At 37.7% G+C, this 20,898-nt stretch overlaps 1 protein-coding gene across 2 annotated transcripts in view; it reads left to right on the top strand.

Moving 5' to 3' along the window:
* Nucleotides 1-19,511, top strand: part of LOC109069901 (FERM domain-containing protein 4B-like) — a 38,061-nt gene extending 18,550 nt beyond the window's left edge. Inside the window, exons 12-23 of one of the 2 annotated variants that reach the window (XM_042712615.1) lie at nucleotides 3,505-3,581; nucleotides 5,572-5,710; nucleotides 6,430-6,568; nucleotides 6,859-6,992; nucleotides 7,976-8,092; nucleotides 8,205-8,433; nucleotides 9,530-9,586; nucleotides 9,851-9,989; nucleotides 10,601-10,765; nucleotides 11,000-11,784; nucleotides 14,093-14,228; nucleotides 17,961-19,511. In XM_042712615.1, coding sequence (XP_042568549.1) covers nucleotides 3,505-3,581; nucleotides 5,572-5,710; nucleotides 6,430-6,568; nucleotides 6,859-6,992; nucleotides 7,976-8,092; nucleotides 8,205-8,433; nucleotides 9,530-9,586; nucleotides 9,851-9,989; nucleotides 10,601-10,765; nucleotides 11,000-11,784; nucleotides 14,093-14,228; nucleotides 17,961-18,048 — 2,205 coding nt within the window. In that variant the 3' untranslated portion in view covers nucleotides 18,049-19,511. Of the gene's footprint in view, nucleotides 1-3,504; nucleotides 3,582-5,571; nucleotides 5,711-6,429; nucleotides 6,569-6,858; nucleotides 6,993-7,975; nucleotides 8,093-8,204; nucleotides 8,434-9,529; nucleotides 9,587-9,847; nucleotides 9,990-10,600; nucleotides 10,766-10,999; nucleotides 11,785-14,092; nucleotides 14,229-17,960 lie in introns of both variants that reach the window. The other variant, XM_042712614.1, reaches the window with a different exon arrangement.
* Nucleotides 19,512-20,898: the final 1,387 nt, after the last annotated feature.

Here is a 20,898-nt window from a genome sequence, read left to right as displayed (position 1 = left end):
CATGGTTTTTCACAGACAAGGCTTAAGCTAGTCCCAGACTAAAATGCATGTTTGAGCTGTCTCAGCTGAAAATATCTTGCTCTGACATATCTTAAAACGCATTGTACTGTGTCAAGATGCACACCTGTAACACTTTCTTTTAAGGCATTTTTGTAAAATTTGCTTAAATATCTTAAATCCTGGCTTAAGCTAAGCCCTGTTTGTGAAACCGGGCCTTCAAGTTTTTAATCTAATCAACATGGGCATGGACAAATAATGATCCTTTATGCAATAAATGTTTATTAGTGAAACCATAGTTAACAGAGCATGAAGAGTAGACATGTTTCATAGGTCATAGATGTTTTTCAAAGAACTCTTTTCATGTCTATTAGACACATGAAAAAAAAAAACAGAAATACTAGCTTCCTATTACTTCTCTTTCTTTGCACTGAGCACTTTACACAAACCTGTTTGCATTTTCGCACGACAGGGCAGCTCACTTCTGAACATGCAAAATGTACATTTATTATTTATTATTACATTTGTTTGCCTCTCTGTGCCACATACTGTATTTTGATGCAGCAAAATTCTCAAAACTGTTTTCATTGATACATTTGACTGTTTGTTGTCAGACAACCAGATGAATATGAAATAGTGACTGAAACGCGACCCATTAAGACTAACCAGCTCTCCCTTCCGAGAAGTTAATCTGCACAAAAAATCCTGTTTTTTAATCGTGCCGTCGTCTGATAAAAATCAAATAGGCTACAGAATAGCTTGAAGACAATAGCTGTGCTGTGATTTCAGCCATACTTATATGTAAAATTAGAGAAGCAACATGTCAGTGTTTTAACTGAAAGCGCAGCTCCTTTCAGCCGCGCGCTGAACGCAGAGAGAGAAGTGTGCGAGCGCGCTGGGAAAGAGGGACCTCGCGCTCGTGCGGCAGTCAGCTTTAGATGCATACAATTTTATTTTGCGACAAGCTGGATACACAAGAAGCACGTTCAACTCGGACGCGCAGACGATTGTCGTGCATAAACACCGTAAACAGCAACCGTTCGCGTGTCCGCGCTTAATGCGCACCTCCTATATGAAAAGCATTAGGGGGCCCTTGGCTTTTGGGGCCCAAGGCAGTCGCCTACCTTTGCCTAATGGGTAAGTCCGCCCCTGGTGATACGCATCCTTTATTGTGGTGTAACAGTGATCCAATATATTACTGTCTCTTGTGGGACATGTAACATGCTGTCTGTATTTTGGCAGTTCACGGGAGAGGTTGGCTTTATTAAAGTCCCCAAGAATGATTAAAACAGAGTCCGGGTGTTGTTGTTCTGTCTCTGTGATCTGATCAGCGAGTTTCTGTAAAGCCAGACTTACGTGCGCTTGCGGAGGGATGTAAACACTCACAAGAATGAACGAGTGAAACTCCCGCGGCGAATAGAACGGCTTGCAGTTAATGAAGAGTGTTTCGAGATCTGAGCAGCACATCTTTTTAAACACAGTTACATCTGTACACCACCGTTCATTGATGTAAAAGCACGTCCCGCCGCCGCACGATTTCCCCGTTGATTCTGTGTCGCAGTCCGCTCTGAACAGCTGAAAGCCTGGCAGATGGAGCGCGCTGTCCGGTATAGCGTCATGCAGCCAAGTTTCCGTGAAACACAGAGCAGCAGAGTGTGAGAAATCCTTATTTGTCCGAGAGAGAAGAAGGAGTTCGTCCGTTTTGTTGGGGAGAGAGCGGAGATTTGCCAGATGGATGCTAGGCAACGGCATTCGAAATCCCTGTTTTCTGAGTCTCACGAGCGCGCCAGCTCTTTTTCCCCGTCTTCGGGTCCTCCTGAAGCGTGTGATCAGCGCAGCTGCTCCACCAACAAAAATGTCCAGCAAAACATCAGAATAGTCGAAAACCGGTAATATATCGGGAGATGTGTGGTGCCGAATGTCCAGCAATTCGTCCCTGGTGAAACTGATTGCAGGAATATAACTAAAGACAGGAAAATCCACCCTGCTATCATCTAACTATCAAACCAACGACACGAACATAGAAATCACGAACCATCGCTACACACTATGATCCACCCTGGGTTTAGCTGAGTTTCACAGCAGGGAGGAGAGCCTGGGATGCACGACTCCTTGCTGCTCTGGTATCTGACTGATGTCATGAGTAGCAAGGCTGGGCCAACACTGCGTGCCTGGGCTCCTGTAGGAAACCTGATGAGACAAGTCAGGAGCCGCGAGTAAAGACGGCTTCAGCAGAGTAGACAGTAACATAATGAAGAAACTCAGGATTTGATTAACATCATTTGACCTTCCGAACCACCGGTAAGAGGCTCTAAAAGCTGGATAACTCAATTTCACATGTTTCAATAAGTCTTGAGAGAGTTTGTTCTTGTCGGTAACCTGCAGACGCCTCTGCTGAAATTTTGTGATTGTGTAAAACCGTGAAGGAGAAAGTTTTTATACTGTATTTTATAATGTTTATTGTTTATTATATATGTATGTGTGTGTGTGTGTGTGTGTGTATATATATATATATATATATATATATATATATATATATATATATATATATATATATATATATATATATATATATATATATATATATTTTTTTTTTTTTTTTTTTTTTCAGCAACGTTACACTTTTACTACTTTTAATGGTAGAATAACCATAAACACTTTAGGTTTACTGTCAAATGTCTAAATTAAAAAAGTACCATTCAAAGGTTTGGGTCAGAGATTAAAAAAAAAAGAAGAAGAAATTAATCATTTTTATTGTAATGGATGCTTTAAAAATGCACCCTTGATGAGCAGAAGAGACTTCTTTTGAAAAAGAAGTTCCTGTGGCTCAGTGGTAAAGCATTGCATTAGCATCGCAAAAGGTAGTGGGTTCAATTCCCAGGGAACACACATACTGGTAAAAAAAATAAAATGTGTAGCCTGAATGCACTGTAAGTCGCTTTGGATGAAAGCGTCTGCTAAATGCATTAATGTAAAATGAAAACATTACAAATCTTACCAACCCCAAACTTTTGAATGACAGCGTATGTGTACTCAGTATGATTGAATCAACTTTAGTATGTATTTAGTTATTATTTGTAGATGTATTTAATATATTTTTAATATATTAAAACCTAATATATGTAGTATATATGTATTTAGTAGGACAAAAGGAGGATTTTTTTAAAGAATCTTCATGCAAGAATCTTCCTGTCATTCAATGGCAGTTTATAATGACCATGTATGTCGATCTCAGAAAGGCCTGAAATTTAATCATTTACTAATAATGTTGTCCTCCTCTGTATTGTTTGCATTAAAAAAAAAAATAATAATATTCTCAAAATCCATATTGGAATAATCATAAGTGAATTTAATTTGCATATGGTTGTGGTTACATACAGTACTGCAGCGGTTGTTAGGTTGACGTGAGTCATTTTGCAGTGAGGTGTAGTCGGGGAAGCACCTGGACTCACTGTCTGCTGGAACCCAGTGAAACTCTCTCTCACATGTTGTTTTGTCCTGCATTAGCTCTTCCAGTGGAAGCAGTTGGAGAACTTGTACTTCAGAGAGAAGAAGTTTGCTGTGGAGGTGAATGACCCTCACAGGTGAGGAGAAAAGGTGGTTTTGAAGACTGATCTTGGATCTGTGTGTGTGCATAAGAGATCATATGAGAGCTGCTTTCCACTACATATAAACTACTGTTCAAAGTTTTTGGGCTCGGTAAGATTTTTTAATGTTTTTTGTAAGAAGTCTCTTAGGCTCAACAAGCCTGCATTCATTTGATCAAAAATACAGTAATATTCTGAAATATTTTTACAATATTAAATACCTCTTTTCTCTTTGAATATATGTAAAAATGTCATTTATTCCTGTGATGCAAAGCTGAATTTTTGAGTCTTCAATGTCACATGATCCTTCAGAAATCATTCTAATATACTGATTTGCTGCCCAAGAAACACTTCTGATTATTATCAATGTTGAAAACAGTTGAGTTGCACAATATTTTTGTGGAAACCATGATACATTTTTTTTTCTATGTTTTTCTATTCTTTGATAAATGGAAATTTCAGAGGAACAACATTTATTTTAAATAGAAATCTTCTGAAATTTATTTATATTTCTATTTAATTTAATGCATCCTTGCTGAATAAAAGTATTCATTTATTAAAAAGAAAATCTTACTGACCCAAAACTTTCGGAATGGCAGATTATATCTCTAGCTTTTAACTGTTTATGACTGGATCTCAACTCGCAAATCTAAGAAAAAAAAAAAAGTTTATATAAATGAAAATTTAATTGATTTTAATATATAAGATTTTTAAATAAAAAATAAATCCCATAAAAAGAATTCAATACTGTTATTTAGCAATAACCCATAAAATTGTTCAAAAGATAAAAAAATATATATATAACAGTATATGAATCAAAGTTTCATTTGCAGTATAATTCTTTAAAGGTGTAAGATATATTACATAAAAAGAAAATGTAAAAAAATAAAACCTTGAAGATTCTGAAAACATTTTTACGGAAGAGGATTAGGGCCAAGCAATAATAAAAAAATAAAACCATCTTGAGATTAAAGTCATTATATTGCGAGATTAAACTCGTTAAATTTCGAGAAAAAAAAAGTCGAAATACAATCTTGAGAATAAACTCATGAAATATCGAGAATAAAGTCGTTGTGTTTCGAGATTAAAGTCGTTAAATTTCGAGAGAAAAAAAAGTCAAAATACAATCTTGAGAATAAACTCATTACATTACACGCCATTAATGGCAATGCCGTACGGTTTTAATTTATCATAGCTGTCCAAGTGCCAGAGTGCATTTGGGTGAAGCCAGCGATAACCTTGCCTTTGTCCTCTGGTTGTCATTTCATGTTGGACAAAAGCGAGTAGCCTACATCGCGCAAATTGGACTGATTTTTTCTTCTAAAAAGACCTAGCCGCTTGCAAATTCTCTTTAAAGTTCGTGTGCTAATTATTATTGTGTCATAATTAGCTAAAGTTGATAGTATTTCTTTGTTACTGAAAGATATAGGCTATGCAATGAACACTGATCGAATGCGTTATTCTCTACATTTCATTTCGACTTTTTTTCTCAAAACACAACGAATTTATTCTCGAAATTAAATGAGTTTATTCTCACGATTATTTCGACTATTTTTCTCGAAATTTAACGAGTTTTTTTTTTCGAAACGACTTTATTCTCGAAATTTCATGAGTTTATTCTCAAGATTGTGTTTCGACTTTTTTTCTCGAAATTTAACGAGTTTTTTCTCGAAACACAACGACTTTATTCTCGAAATTTAATGAGTTTATTCTCAAGATTGTATTTCGACTTTTTTTTCCTCAAAATTTAACGAGTTTAATCTCGCAATATAATGACTTTAATCTCGAGATGGTTTTATTTTTTTATTATTGCTTGGCCCTAATACTCTTCCGTACATTTTGATGGTAAAATAATAATGCCTCTTAATATTATAAATGTAAGTTTATTATTAATACGTATTAAAAGTTTTTAAAAGATTGTGTGTGTGTGTGTGTGTGTGTGTGTGTGTGTGTGTGTGTGTGTGTGTGTGTGTGTGTCTGCATGCAGGCGAACAGTGACTAAACGCACATTTGGCCAGACAGGGCTGGTGATCCACACTTGGTATGCCAGTCACTCATTGATCAAAACCATCTGGGTCATGGCCATCAGCCAACACCAGTTCTACCTGAACAGAAAACAGAGCAAAGTAAGTCACTACACACCATTGTTGAGGTCTAATCAAGCAGATTGCTCACATATATCTATACAAGTGCAGTAGATTCATAAGGATTGATAAGGTTCAAAGCCAAAGAGTTACATCAGGCATTACACCATTCCAGAGTTATGAAACATTTCCTGTTCTTAATAATAGTCACTCTACACCCACTGTCTTGTGGCAGAGCAGAGGACTGTGTGTGTTTGTGTTCCACAAATATTCATGTTTTCAGGTTGTATCTTTTTTCATCTAGAACAAAAATTAGGAATTGTAAAAAATGAACACTTCTGTAACCCACAGAAAAGAAGGATCACAAATGAGTTTTTAACCCTGTAAAGCCTGACATACATACATATATTTTTTTTAATGGGACAGTATATTGAATTTTTTGAAAAATATAATCTATAATAAAAAATATTTATGACTAATCAAGTAGACCAAAGCTGCTTCAGTCTAGTAAATGATCATATTGAAATTTGACTAACAATATAAAAGTTACCTTGCGTTTACTTTATAAAGGATTTAAACACGTGAAGAAAAAGACATGTAAACCATGACCTGAAGAGTGACACTTTTAGATGATACTAAGCATAAAAGGCATGTAGGAGATTGTGTACAGCAGGTTTTTCTGCAAGTTTTGATGATTCTGATCATTTAGAGACCTATGTAGTAGACTTTATAGGGTTAATTTAATTTATATCAATTAACAGGCAAAAATCACCACTGCCAGAAGTTTAGGAGACATCGCGACTGACCTGACAGAGAACGGAGCATCAAAGATGAACAAACTGAGTGCAGGGGTGAAAAATCAGCTCATCATGGCCAGTAACGGGAGTCTGGTTTCAACAGGTACATGAGCTCTGATCCCCAGAATAGTTCAATAGTATTTGATGGCTGAGTCAGCCTCTGTTTATCCACACATCCACAGATATCCGTTCACTTATTTAGCATTAATGAGCTGCTCAGATGGCTTCTTTTCCTCTTAGTTGTTGCTTTCTCTCATGCCTTTCCTGCAGACTCATTGTAGACTTAGCGAGGTGTAATTAAAGTTCATTGTACTTTAAACAGTCTTGATGTGATCTTTTTTTACTGTACATGTCACCATGAATGCATGCATTATTATATGCATTATTTCACAGGTTCGGCTGACTCTGAAATGAATGACGACCAGAAAAAAGAGAAACTTGCGGAGCTGAGAAAGAAAGAGAGAGAGATCCAGGATATGCTAAGCCAAAAACTGACAGAGCTGAAAGAAATATGCCTGCGGGAAGCTGTAAGAGCAAACAACAGTTGTTTTTTAATATTTTTTTGTATTTTTGACTGTGTTGTGATCACACTATAAAACATCCAGTCTAATGAATAACCAAATAGTACATATACAGTAATATGTACTATAACAGTTATATTGATTTTAACGCTATTCAGTAAATCAGAAAATTGAGAAGCTTAGACAAAATTTGACCTTTTTTTTTTTCTTAGCCAGTGAAACTAGATTGTATAACCTGTGTATAGCATTAAAAGGTTTGGGCTCAACTTTTTAATTTTGAAGAAATTAATAATTTTAGCGAGCAAGGATGCATTCAATTGATAAAAAAGTGACAGTAAAGTCATTTATAATGTAACAAAAGATTTCTATTTCAAATAAATTCTGTTTTATTTATATTTTTATTTATTTATTACTTTCTATTCATCAAGGAATTCTGAAAAATAAAATGTATCATGTTATCCACTATATATATATATATATATATATATATATATATATATATATATATATAATCATAAAATGTTTCTTGAGCATCAAATTGCCACATTAGAATGATTTCTAAAGGATCATGTGACACTGAAGACTGTAATAATGATGCTGAAAACTTAGCTTTGGATCACAGGAATAAATGACATTTTAAAATATATTAAAATAGAAAACAGTTCTTTTAAATTGCGATAATATTTCAGAATATTACTGCTTTTGCTGTATTAAAAATATTACAAAAATCTTACCGAACTCAAACATTCAGAGCATTATTAAATGCTACAGTATATTCTGAATATTAGGACCAATATGATTTTTCATCTCACTTTCTCATTATACTCACAGGAATGAGAATGAGATTTTTTTGCCATTGCATTAATACAAAGGAAATTTTTCTTTATGCAAATTGTTTATTATTTCCGTCTTTTAATTCTGAGGTGAAATATGACCCATGCATGTTCTTTGTGCCTTTCATCCATTAACAGCACTTTTTTTGTTTTCAGGAACTTACTGGCAAACTCCCAAAAGAGTATCCCCACATCAAAGGAGAAACCCCTCCTCATGTTCGGAAGAGAGTCGGGACGGCCTTCAAATTAGATGACCTTTTCCCATATAATGAGGTTAGTGTGAAACACTGCCACACAACAATGTTGCCAAGTCGAGGACTGAGTAATAGACACTGGGGATTTGGCTATTTCTATTTCTAAAATCTACATTGTTTGGACTTCCCAGGATCCATACCTCAGAAATTTGGAGAGTCGCTTTGCGTTGCAGCAGAAAATCGTGGAGGCAGCTAAGAAGCTCGCTGCTGAACCTGACATCTCTAAATTAGTAAGGAAAAAAAGGAGGAGGAATTGTTTGGATGCCATGCAAAAGCTGCAGGAGATCGAAGATGAAATGAACCAATACAGACTGAAGAAAGGTCAAAAACCCACACAGAGAGCTTCTGTGATCATAGCCGGTATGTTAAAACAGACGTCTGCTGAAGTGGCTCATCACAGGTCTAGGACAACCCGTCTTGCATAAAAACTACAAGATTTAAAAAAAAATTAAATTCTCACATGCATGAAAAATCTTTCCAGATCTTTAGTCATATCATTCATATTTAGAATAGTTTTAACACTTTATCCCTTGTCAAAAAGAAGTGTGCTTAATTGTACTGAATATGCACTTGTGTTCAATTCTTAAAAGTATATTTTTAAGAAACTGTACCAACTGATAATGTAATATTAATAAGATAAAAGGCCATTTAAGTGACTTAAAGAGAGATGCTTTCATGACTGTTTCTTTTAAAAAGTGCACTTTGTAATGTCATAAATGTTATACTTAAAAAGTACATTTTAAATCATTGTTTTAATAATCTTTCGTAGTGTTTTAAAGAAGTACACTTTTTTAATATGTTGACTAAAATAAAGCACATGTAAAGTACTTGATTGTAATTTTAACCGTAGTGTGTTATTCAAAATTACAATAAAAGTTTAGATTTTGAAATGTACCAAATTGCAAATGTATTGTTACAAATTACTAATTTAATACATGACATAGAAGTTAATGGTTAATAGGAATTACATTAAAGTATATTTTAGTTTATCATAAATGCTTGTCAGTATGTCTGGAATAAGACATTAAAGCAAGATACACATGAACAGGAATACAGCTAAAAGACACAAGGCTGTGTAACAGTAAAGCAAAGTATCACTGCAGTTTTACTGTGACTTTGATTGTGGCTCATGCAATATATTTCATATAGTGAATATATATATATATATATATATATATATATATATATATATATATATATATATATATATATATATATATATATATATATATACACACACACAAACACATATGTAAGATATACATTTATTAGGCTGTGATTTTATTGTGTTGGTTTAGTGTGATTAATGATAAAAAAATAGGCCATAATCAATCAAACAACAATAAATGTGACTGATTAATTTGATTAATCATTTAATGTAGTTAATTTAATGAACTGTTTGATTTAATTCATGTAGTGTTTCATTAACATAACATCATTTCTCTTTCTTCCATAGATGAACTGGCTCAGTCCGAGTGCAGCTCCCTGTGTGATAGTCTTCCTCTAGATGATGGTAATGACATCAATTATGAAACCACTATCAGCTCTCTACTTATGTAATTAAGATTTATTACAATACACTACTTCACTTCCAGTGCTTCTCGCTCAGCATTGTTCCCTAATGTAGGCACTGAGTCATGCACATCAACACACTCATAACAGATCATTTATCATGCAGAACCAACAATGAATTGATATAATGTTATTTGAACCGGATGAAACCAAATGTAGCAGAGCAGAAAACACAGCAGTCAAAAACCATATTTGTGTCTTCAAGATGATGGCCAGAGGCCGCGTTCCCGTTCCGTCCAATGCTCCCCGTGTCTCAGTCCTCCTCTGTCATCGTCCGGCCTGGAATACGACACCGAGAGACGATCCTCATCCAGTGACACACACCACGACAGAGCTCTTAACAGGTGTGAATACTCACAGTACAACATGATCTTCTAGGATCAAAAGGGTAAATGTCGAACGTCACCTGACCAAACCCAGAAAACAGGTCTCATCGATTCTGCTTGTCAGAGAACGTGTTAACAGCCATATTAAATAATAGCAATGTCTATGGAATTAAACTATGGGTCAGTTAAACTAGCTAGCTATTGACGTTTTATTTTCGTTTTATATCTAAATGTTAGTGAAAGGAATACAAATAAAAAACATTGAGATATCAGTCCGCATATGTGATGGACATTGGTTATGATCGTCATTGTTATCTACTTTGAAGGCATCTTGAGTAAAACTCCTTCATATTTAACAAAGCATATGCAAAATGCTTGAACAAGAAGCGACGAGATCCAGTTAACAAAATACAAAAGTCTGTTGCGCATAACCCCTATCTCATGGAAAAAAGCAGCATTGTCCTTATGCAAAAACATTATTTCTTATTTTTTGTCTTGATTTTAGGGTTAAAGATTACCCAGACATGTTCTTGACAGTTTTCGTAAGATTTAACGTCTGAGCACTTGGTTTAGTCATCACCTGACATTTCTCTTTCATCTGAAGTATTCTTTTGTCTGTTTTAATTCAGATTAGATCATGAGGTCCAAGGACCAGGACATTATTACACCCCACGAGAGGTGTTCTCTGCCCAAAGCAGTCCGTGTAAAACTTTACCTAGAATGCCGAAGGACCCCCGCAGCTTACCCCAAACCCCCGTCATGCCCCGTAACGCCTACAGCAGCAGCCAACTCAGGTGAGTTGACTAGGTCCATTAAAAACTAAATCTTAGCAAACTGCGTAACAACATTCATAACCACCTACAACGCCCTAGAATTGTGGTGGCGAAACAATTCAAACACAACTGAAAATTTCTTCAAAAAATGTAAAAGTCTAGTTGGCTTTGTGGTTTTTATATGATCTAAGTAGTTTATTTTATTCAGTGCACTCTCTTTCACCAAAACAAATAATATAGATTGGTCTCCTTTAGGTCGGAAGATTATATCCGTGGTTTCCGGCACCGCAGCGGCAGTTTGGAGTCCCAGTCACAACTTCTCCACTCTCACTGCGCAAACAAATCAGCCTTCCCTCTGTCTCCTTCCCGCCGTAGCAACAGCACTGAGGTGCTGGAAGACTGCTCATCCTATACCAGCATGTCCAGCATGGACTATTGCCTCCCCTGCTCAGCCACTCCTCCCTACCGCATGCTGGACTCGCCATCCCATGACTACCGGCTCCACCGCAAAGTGGAGATCTACGGAAATACGGGCAGTATGCCCAACTTGGTCCCTCAAAACTCCAGCTGTTATGGCCACCAGCAGAATCACTACAGCCCTACCGCGTACTACATGACTGGGTATCCCGGCTTTGAATATGAGCCTTGTTCTAATGGAGCTTACGTTTACGAGAGTGAGCTCGAGGGCCACTATAACATCAACCCCACTTACCCAGCACATGGTTACCAGAGTCGTAGTCGAAACAGGCATTATGGAATAGAGGGGTCAGATAATTTGTCACAGAATCCATATGCCACCGTGAGGCCCCCTAGAGGACGACAGGGACCCTTGAACGAGGTGCTGACGAAGAACATGTACAAGGCTTTGGTGGCGGAGCATTTGAAAGGATGGTACAATCGCAGTGCTGGGCACAGGGAACCAGGTGCCTATCAGCTGGTATACACCTACAAATATGACAGAGGTTCCCAGCACAGCCTGGGCTATCAGACGCTGCCTGCACCCTTCACCCACTCCAGCAGAACCAACTCGTTCTCCTCAGGTAGGTTCCTCAAACATAACACAATGTATAAAATCAATCATATTGGAGACAAAATGGGAGGTTCTGGTGCAGGGCTGCAGTAAACTATTGTTGGACCCGGTATAAACCATTACTCATGGGCCCCTCGGCTGAAATAGTGCTCTCAAGTGATCTTGATCCTTCTTAATCCAGTCCAGGCCACACTCAAGCCAAAAGGTCCAGTTGTCCCCCCATTTAGGTGGCCCTGTTCTGGTATGACCGAAACCATTACTTCCAAGCTCTGGTAGGTTCTGGTGCAGAGCCACAATAAGCAATTGTTGGGCCCAGTACAAATAATTTTTCATGTGCCCCTCAGTTGAAATAGCGTTCCCAAATGGCCACCCTCAAGCCAAAATATTTAGTTTTCCTAGTTTTTTGGTGGGCCTGCTCTGGTATGACCAAAACAATTCCTTCCAAACTCAGTAGTCACCAAATTTACTATAAAAATTGATGGAAATGGACCACTGATTGCCACAACGATTAAAAATTCTAATAAACTTTGGCATAACCTCATCTGCCTATAGCCTTAGTTATCCTGAAGACGTTGATTAGCTTGTTCAGGTCTGTTTGATTAGGGCTGGAGTGAAACACTGCAGGACAGCGGCTCTCTAGGACTGAACGTGCCTACCCCTGTGGTATGGGAATGAGTGACACCTTATGGGAATACCTTATCATGAAGCTTGTTGAGAAAAGTGTGCTAGTACTATGATTTTTTTTTATCTGAAACTCCTGTAGATATGCACTGAGGGACAGAATCGAGTCAGGGACAGATGCTGTAGATCCTGATTAGCTGGTTCAGGTGTGTTTGATTAGGCTTGTAGCTAAACTCTGCCGGACAGTGGCCTTCCAGGAGTAGGGTCGAAAACTTGTAGAGCAGGGGTGCCCACTCCTGTTCCTGGATATCTATCCCCTGTAAAGTTCAGCTCCAAACTTGATCTAACACAACTGAACTTTGCTCTGAATGGTACAACAGGGAACAGGATTGGGCACCCTAGTTGAAGAGACTTGTGGTGGACACTTTGGCTTGGGCCAGTAAGCAACCACACACAACACCTTAGAAAACAAATAACAGCCTAACAGCCACACAGATCAAATCTTATACCTCCCAATCTGCTCACACACAAATTGGGGGCTGCCCCGATTAATATCAAACATGTTTGATAATTTGGATTTTTAATCGGGATGATGACGCCTATGATTACATCAGTACTTTCACAATAGCCAATACACAACTGCAAAACAAGCTGCTGTATGTTGCAACCCCGAATTGAGATGTTAAACAGCCCAGATGGGGAAAACTGTGAGGTGCTAATAAGGCACGGGAGACGAGAAGATGGCATATTTTCCCGAGTTTAATAAAACACCTCAAGCACTGACACACTCGTCCACATACATGGGGGAACGAGTGAGGGAAAAAAAGGTACATAAGCATCCAACTCAGGTCACAAACAGAAAGGAATAAAATAAAATAAAGATGTCGTTAGAGCAAGTTATCTCTTCACCTTTTCATCTCAAACAGATACACGTTATGCACATGCGCAGATGTCAATCTGCCACAAAACTACCGTAAATGCTCTAGTGGCCATTACAAGTTGGATAGAGGTGATGGAGAAACTGTTTGTTGAAGTTTTGAAATAACACGACTGTCTGTATACTGTGTCGAAAACGTACAACAACCACAAGGACAAAGAGTGTAGAAAGCTGCTAGCATGCAAGGTAACATATGTAAACATTGCTGAAATGTCAATGAAGATCTGCTGCATGAGATAACGTGAGGCACTCCCTCTGGCATGACAGTCTTAATAAAATCTTGTAGTGTGTGATGCACCATCTTATAATGTGTGGGTGTTTAAGATTTGAGGGAAGAAAGTCTGCGGAGATTCTCCTTATTTGTGTGCTGCAACCAGATTTCATAATCGTTTAGGATTTTAAAACTGAAACTAGACTTTTCAGATCATGATTATGATGTTTTAACTGACTGAAGTTATGATTACTGACTTTATATATTTGAATGTGTATTTTCATCCCAGCCCGGGACGATAGACTTGATATCATTAAGTCATCGTGAATGACGTCATTATGTTAGGGCGTAAAAGAACAGATGAATAATTTTTTTTAAACGGTTCACGGAAAAGAACCAGACTTCCCATCACTAGTTGACGTAGTTGCAAAGTTACTTATAAAAGTTAGTAGAATATCAAAAGTGGATTATCAAAATAAAGCAAAAACTCTTTTCTGATGAAATTTAAGTTAACATTACTTAACATATCACACCTCTCTTCCTCACTAGTGTCATCTACTGCCAGTGGAGGGGGAAACTGGCAGAATCATGTAGCCGTGGGCCTGACTGATGGTGACTTGCCAGATGGTCCCTTGAGTGCTGGGGCTTACAGTCCTTCATACAGTCGCAGTCCTACACACAACAGGTGAGGTAGAAAAGCAGTCTTTTGAGGACAAAACTGTGTGAGGCTACTTTGGACAAGACCCACAAACCAGCCATTTTAGCATGTTCATAATAGATGTAATTGTCAGTCTAACAAGGTTTAATATGCACATGTTTATGAATAATGGAATGTAAAGTTTTATTTTAGTAACAGCTCTCAATTTAGGCTCTCCACACTGAATACCATCATATTCATTATCTGCCTTGTGCAGGTGTGTCCAGTCCTGCTCCTTGTACAGTTTAGCTTTAACCTGCTAAAACGCACCTGCCTAGAAGTATCTAGTTATTCTGGCATCTTGAGTTGCTGGTTCAGGTGTGTTTAATTAGGGTTTAACCAAAACTATTCAGGACAGTGGCCCTCCAGGACCAGGATTAGACAACCTTTCTGTGACTTTTGACTGGCGTTCTGTAGCAGGTGACTATAATCACTTTGGACATCAAATTTAATCTGTCACAAATTAAAATGAGTCTTTGAGACTGTTATTATGTCATAATGGCTTAAGGCAGAGGTGTCCAGTCCTGTTCCTGGAGGGTGTTCTGCTTCAACACACCTACCTGGAAGTTTCAAGTGACTCTGAGGACCTTGATGAACTGGTTCAGGTGTGTTTAATTAGGATTGGAGCTGAACTCTGCAAGATAGTGGCCTTTCAGGAGCAGTATTTGACACCCTGTCTTACGGCCCTAGGTAACAGCTAATATTTACAACATTTTGTGTTTTAGACATTTATGGATATTAGCATTTTTACTTTGTCTTGTCAAATGTGGGTTCTACCTTGACTAATTTCTGTTGTATCTGTATTAGGCCATAGTAGAGTATTATGTTGCAGTTAGGATTTGTGCCAGTACAGTGTTTTTAAAAACACGCTAGTACCATGCCTAAGATAATGTAACCAAAACAAATTATAAAAAAGAACAAATAGTGAAAACCAAACAAATAATTAAAACAAAAAGAGATCAGACAAACAAAAATAATAGCCTAATAAAACAGAGATCAATTAATGTAATCAAAATGAAAAATAAAAACAAAAAGTGATAAAACAAAACAAAAAGAGAAAGAGATCAAACAAATAATGCAAACGAAATTAAAATAAAAACTGATCAAACCAAACAAACAATAATAGCAAAGATCAAACAAACAAAAGTAAAAAATAGATCAAATAAACCAAACAATAAAAACAAAGAGATGAAACAAACAAAACAAATAAAGAATACATTTAAATTATATGCAATGTGCATTGTAGATTACAAAAAACACCAGTCAGACCAATTTTGTTGTTTATATATGCAAAATAAAATGTTGGTTTGAAACATTAAAAAAAAGAATAATAATAAAAAAAAAAACTAGCAGCCACCCTGGGGGGTTGTCCCCCCTAAAAATATGATTAAAAAGCATGCTGTGTATTGTAAATAACAATGTTCTATACTTTAAATAATTGTGTAAGTAGTAAAACAGCACAAACGGGGCAAAAATGCATTTCAAGTTTAGAAACATTTTGAGTCTCCCCCTCCTTTACCTCACAGTGCTTTGGTCCAAATGCTTGCTTTCCTCTTTTACATCACATAGGCTACACACACACACGAGTCCGGTGAGAGAGAACAAAGTCAATAGTTTTGGAACTCCAGTAAGGCTGTCAAGGCTATTTTATTCACTTAAACATCAGATGAAGTGATTATATTCCCTTTAATACAGATGATGCCAATGTATATTTCGATGAGTCACTATGTTAGCAATAATAACACTACCTGCTTGACAAAAAGGGTTGGCAGGTTTTTTTTTTACAACAAAACCCTCCCAATTGCTACCCAAAACTAGCCCAAACTAACCGCATTTCGATGGGGTCCCCTGGTAAAAATTGCGTTCTGGGGGCTAAAATACACGTCATTGGGGTCACTTTAACCAGCGGACATGAAAAACAACCCACAGCCACAGTGATAAAGTAGCCCAATTCCACGGGAAAACCACAGACTTGGCAACACTGTGACGGATGTGCTGGATACAACGGACACAAGCGCTGTCTCGGCCAGGCATGACGCCAGAATTTTTTTTATCTACAACAGGGGCTAAGGGGGGCTAGACCAATATGTGGGGGTGCTAGTTTTAATTTAAATTATATTATATTATATATTATTATTACTATTATTATATATATATATATATGGTAGCCAACCGGGTAAATGCTGTTTTCTCCCCATGGTTTCCTGGACGTTGAAAGTAGCGGCATGCCACTTTCAACGTCACACAGTATTTTAAAGCACACAGTCCTTTAAAATACAATATTTCAGCCAGTTGTAATCCTCATTAGAGCCTTGCACGGGCCTCACATTTATTTTTGTTCACTCACAATATCTACAAAACACTGTGCTTTTATAAAATAAAAAAACAAACATGATGCGCTTTCTGCCCTCTTGTCTTGAACAGGAGCGCTTCACAAAAATGAACCGAAACTCAGCGAATACATGCCTTACAGACATGATAAATATATGTATAGAAAGCTTTAAATTAGTACTTAACGAAATAAAACATATCGAAAACAAAAACCGTTTCATTGTAATCATAATCATAATCCATATAGATGCATTTCTTAAAGGCACGTATGGAGATGGTGAGCACTGCACATGACCAATTGGCTCGTTGTTTGTCGTGGTAATCAAAATAAAACTCTTCCAAAATGCAGCTTTTCCCAAAGCATTGGGAGCTTATAAAATCTCCCCAAGCTCCAACTTCTCCCTAATGCTCTGCATGGTCAACTGTCACCTGTATGCTAATGCGTGCGTATATGCGTTGCGTATTGCATAGGCGATGTATAATATTGATAATATAATCATTATAACAATATTTCATACAGTAGCCTATGTGTGCGCTGCGCATATATGGGCACAATAAAAGGAGAGATGCTAAATGAGCCCAAGCCCGAACCGAGCCCAATCTGTAAAAAAAATAAAAATGGACTCGGTGTGCCGGTACCCGACGGGCTTGCAGACCTCTAATCCTCATACCATCTACGATTAAAGTAGCTATCCTGCAGTCCAAATTTTGTGGCTGGAAAACGTCGAAGAAGAGGGCGTCTTGGTTCTTCCACTGGTGACAGGATCAAATCAGTCGGTGTGATAACTACTATGGTAGTGCTAGTTGCGGCCGCGGCTGTGCCTGTGGAGCAGCTAGCAGCAGCAACAAACTGCTCCTCTCCCTCAAGTCTTGACTCGGGAGCTTCTCTCTCAAAACTTTCTCTGTCTGACTCCTCTTTATTGTCTCCTTCTTTGGCCCCCTCAGAGACACGTGCTCCTATCTGCACTCTTGGGTGGAGGCTAAACCGGGGCTATTAAAAATTCTGACGGGGCTATAGCCCCCCCAGCCCCGGTGTAGTGCCGTCACTGTCTCAGTGCGACCACAACAGCTTGACATTATCTAATTGGCACGGTCTCCCTGCTGAACTTCTAGTAGTAAGGCTTTCCTCTGTGTATACATATTATACAAGTACAATTTTAGCTGTATTATTTGTGTCCCCTTCAAAAATCGCTCTTGAGAAATTTTGTTTATTGTCCCCCCCAACTGTTAGACAAAATTTACACCCTTGATTATGATGGTCCTCTGGTTTTTGGGTGTCTTTATGTGGTTCCTTCCAATCTAACTGCATTATTATGACAACCTCAACCTCAACTTCATCAACTGTTGATGTGTTTTAATGTTTGCATTTTCTCCTGTTGCTTATGGCAGGTTCCTGTCAGAAAGTGCCACCTCTCACACATCAGAGCCGGTAGAGGTATTTGGAGCCATGGCCAGCTGTTCTGATGCAGACCATTAAAGAGCAATGAGGACAGGTCATCCGTCAAACTATCACCTTTCACTGATATGATTTCATTTTTTACACGTTAGAGACTGACATTGACAGCACTGATTTAAAGCTCTTGTTATGGCCACTCAAAACCTTGAGCTTTACTTACAGACCAGTGAAACAAGGAAAGAAACTTATGATTTTTACAAGATGACCTCAATGTCTAAGATGGGAACTATTCATGAATGAAATGTCTTTTTGGAGAAAGTCACTTTTAGGAATAGCTCATTCAGCATTTCAGTCCCGTCACAGAGCACACGCCGATACTGCAGTAACACGACTGCTGTATTTACCAATTTCTGGAGGACCAATAGACATACCGGCACAACCGAAAGTAGAAAGAAAAACAGAAGCACCTTACGGACAGATGTGAACAACATGGACCTAATTCTCTCCGTGCCTCAGAATGGGATGTGTTTCAGAGTGACAGGAGAACCGCTGTGGCCATGCTAGTGGACAAATGACCTGTAAGATGCCCAGGACTGTCAGAGCATCGGTGTTGTTTACGCTCATTAGTACTGTGGCGAGAAAAATAAAACAACCAAACGAGATATGCACACTTATAGTGAATGTCATTTCATACAGGAGTTTCTGAGAGAGTGAAGAAACTAGCCATATCTCATGAGCTTCTGGACCTTTTTTACGTTGTCTCATGCTGGAGAGTGATAGATTTGAACTTCATTAATATTGAAATCTCAAAACAAAATAATGTAAATATTATTATGACTGAGTGGCTGTTTTTAAATGGCATTTTATTTTTAATTTATTGAGCTGTCTGTGCTTGTAGAAGTGCATATATACATTATGACTGTGTACCGTTACATGACAAGTGAGTGGTTTGCTTGCTTGATACTGTAGATATTTTGTTCTGCACAAATTCTGTTAGAACAGCACTTGAATGAAGTAAAGCTTGGCAAGTCTCTGGAAAATACAAACGTTAGTTGTTCTGCTTTAAGAAAAAAAGAATAATAAAAAAAAGACGTCAACCCAACATTTTGAGCCTACAATCATACGTTAAGGATGTTGTCAGTGTTCTTAAAGGAATGTTCCGGTTCAACATAGGTTAACCTGTAGGACGGCATCTGAAATATGCTGTTGATTAGTAGATCATTAACTCATTCCTCTGTGTCAGAACTCTGCGTGTCCAAACACACACATGTACACAACTGCACTTATAATGGAACGCAAGACATTACAGAGGACACGTAAAGCTTGTACTTTTGTTAAAGCACTTATTTTATTTTCTTCCTTACAACAAAAAAGTCTTACTTCGCGCCATGCCTAACAATGCCCCTTAGCTGTTATAAATTCACTGTAAACAACAGCTTCTTGGGGCTTATTGCTTTAATAAACTACAGTAACATTAACAAAGATTAATAAATACTGTAACAAATGTATTGCTCATTCTTAATGTTAGTTTAAAGCAATAAACCCAAGAAGCCGTGGTTTACAGTGAATTTATAACAGCTAAGGGTCCACAAAACAAAAGAGCTGTTATACAATCACTGTAAACCACGGCTTCACGGGGCTTATTGCTTTTATAAAACGGTTGTTCCATATACGCAGTAATGTTTGACAAAATAAAACAGAGCCAATAAAGTGTAATGATATTAATTAAAACAGTATTCTTCCACCAAACAATGTAGTTCCTCAGAAACAGTTGTGGTTCCAACAAAACAGTTGGCGAGCAACACACAGAAGTAAACAAAGGTGTATATTTGTAGTGTAATTTACAACAGCTTCGAACACGGCTCAACCAATCAGAATCAAGGACTGGAACTATCCGTTTTATAAGATGCATTACCTAACATGAACTAATTATTGTAGTGTTTCTGCATTTTTATCCCACTAGTCTTGTGTTGATGTATTATTTTTGTATGTTTTGTGGCGATACTTTCAAATAATGAAATACTTTTGTGTATTTTTATGTTTATCCCAGTGCAGCATCTTGTTCCATATACATCCATTGTAAGTGCTTTGCTGTCACAGCACAAACTCAACCTGTTTTGAGTCTGAACCATTCCTCTAAGCCTCATGAACCGAATGCCCATGTGCCATGTAGGAACACCCAGATCTCCTGCTTTGAATGTGTCAATCTGATGTATTTCCTGTAATGTCTGTATTTGTGGCTTAGAAGCATGTGATGTAAAAGCACACGTTTTAGAAAGTGGTTTAGTGTTTTTTAAAGTGTATGGTTTGAATGTGAACATTGACCCAGCACACCTTTCAGTGGAAACCATGAACTGTTCATTCATTGAATCAGTAGTCACTCATTCATTTTCCAGCGGGGATGTGAATTAAACATTGTCTTACATCACAGTGTCTCACATTAGATCCTCTCAGTCTGTGCTGCTGTAGTCACAGAGTCAATCGATTCATAAAGAAAAGAGCTGACAGGAAGTGTTCGGACATGTTTGTGCAGTATTTGTGTTGCACATGTAACGCTCCCTTCAGGACAGGGAGGGATACTGAATAAGCATGTATTACAGGCATTTCCTACCTGCCTTTGCTTATATTGGCCATTATCTAAGATGCTTTTCCATGGACACTTAATCCAACAACTTTTTTTATTCTTCATTCTGCTTTGACAGCCAACAAGACTTCACTTGCTAATAGTTAATAGTGCCATGCCAACCGTAATGTTTGTATGTAGCAGGTTCATTTGCTGCATGGCTGGTAATATAATTATCTCAACAGTCTTTTTGCTGCAGCAGTCTTGTCCTAACAAGAATCTCTGCCATGTTCGCTCTTGAACACTCAGCCTGTGTTGTGGTACAGAGCCCAGTTTATGCGGTGAATGCGTGACTTCCCATGCAGCGC

The sequence above is a fragment of the Cyprinus carpio genome, chromosome A23 (assembly GCF_018340385.1).
Source record: "Cyprinus carpio isolate SPL01 chromosome A23, ASM1834038v1, whole genome shotgun sequence".
Lineage (NCBI taxonomy): Eukaryota > Metazoa > Chordata > Actinopteri > Cypriniformes > Cyprinidae > Cyprinus > Cyprinus carpio.
The sequence above is the reverse complement of the archived record's forward strand: the minus strand, read 5'-3'. Positions and strand labels throughout refer to the sequence as shown.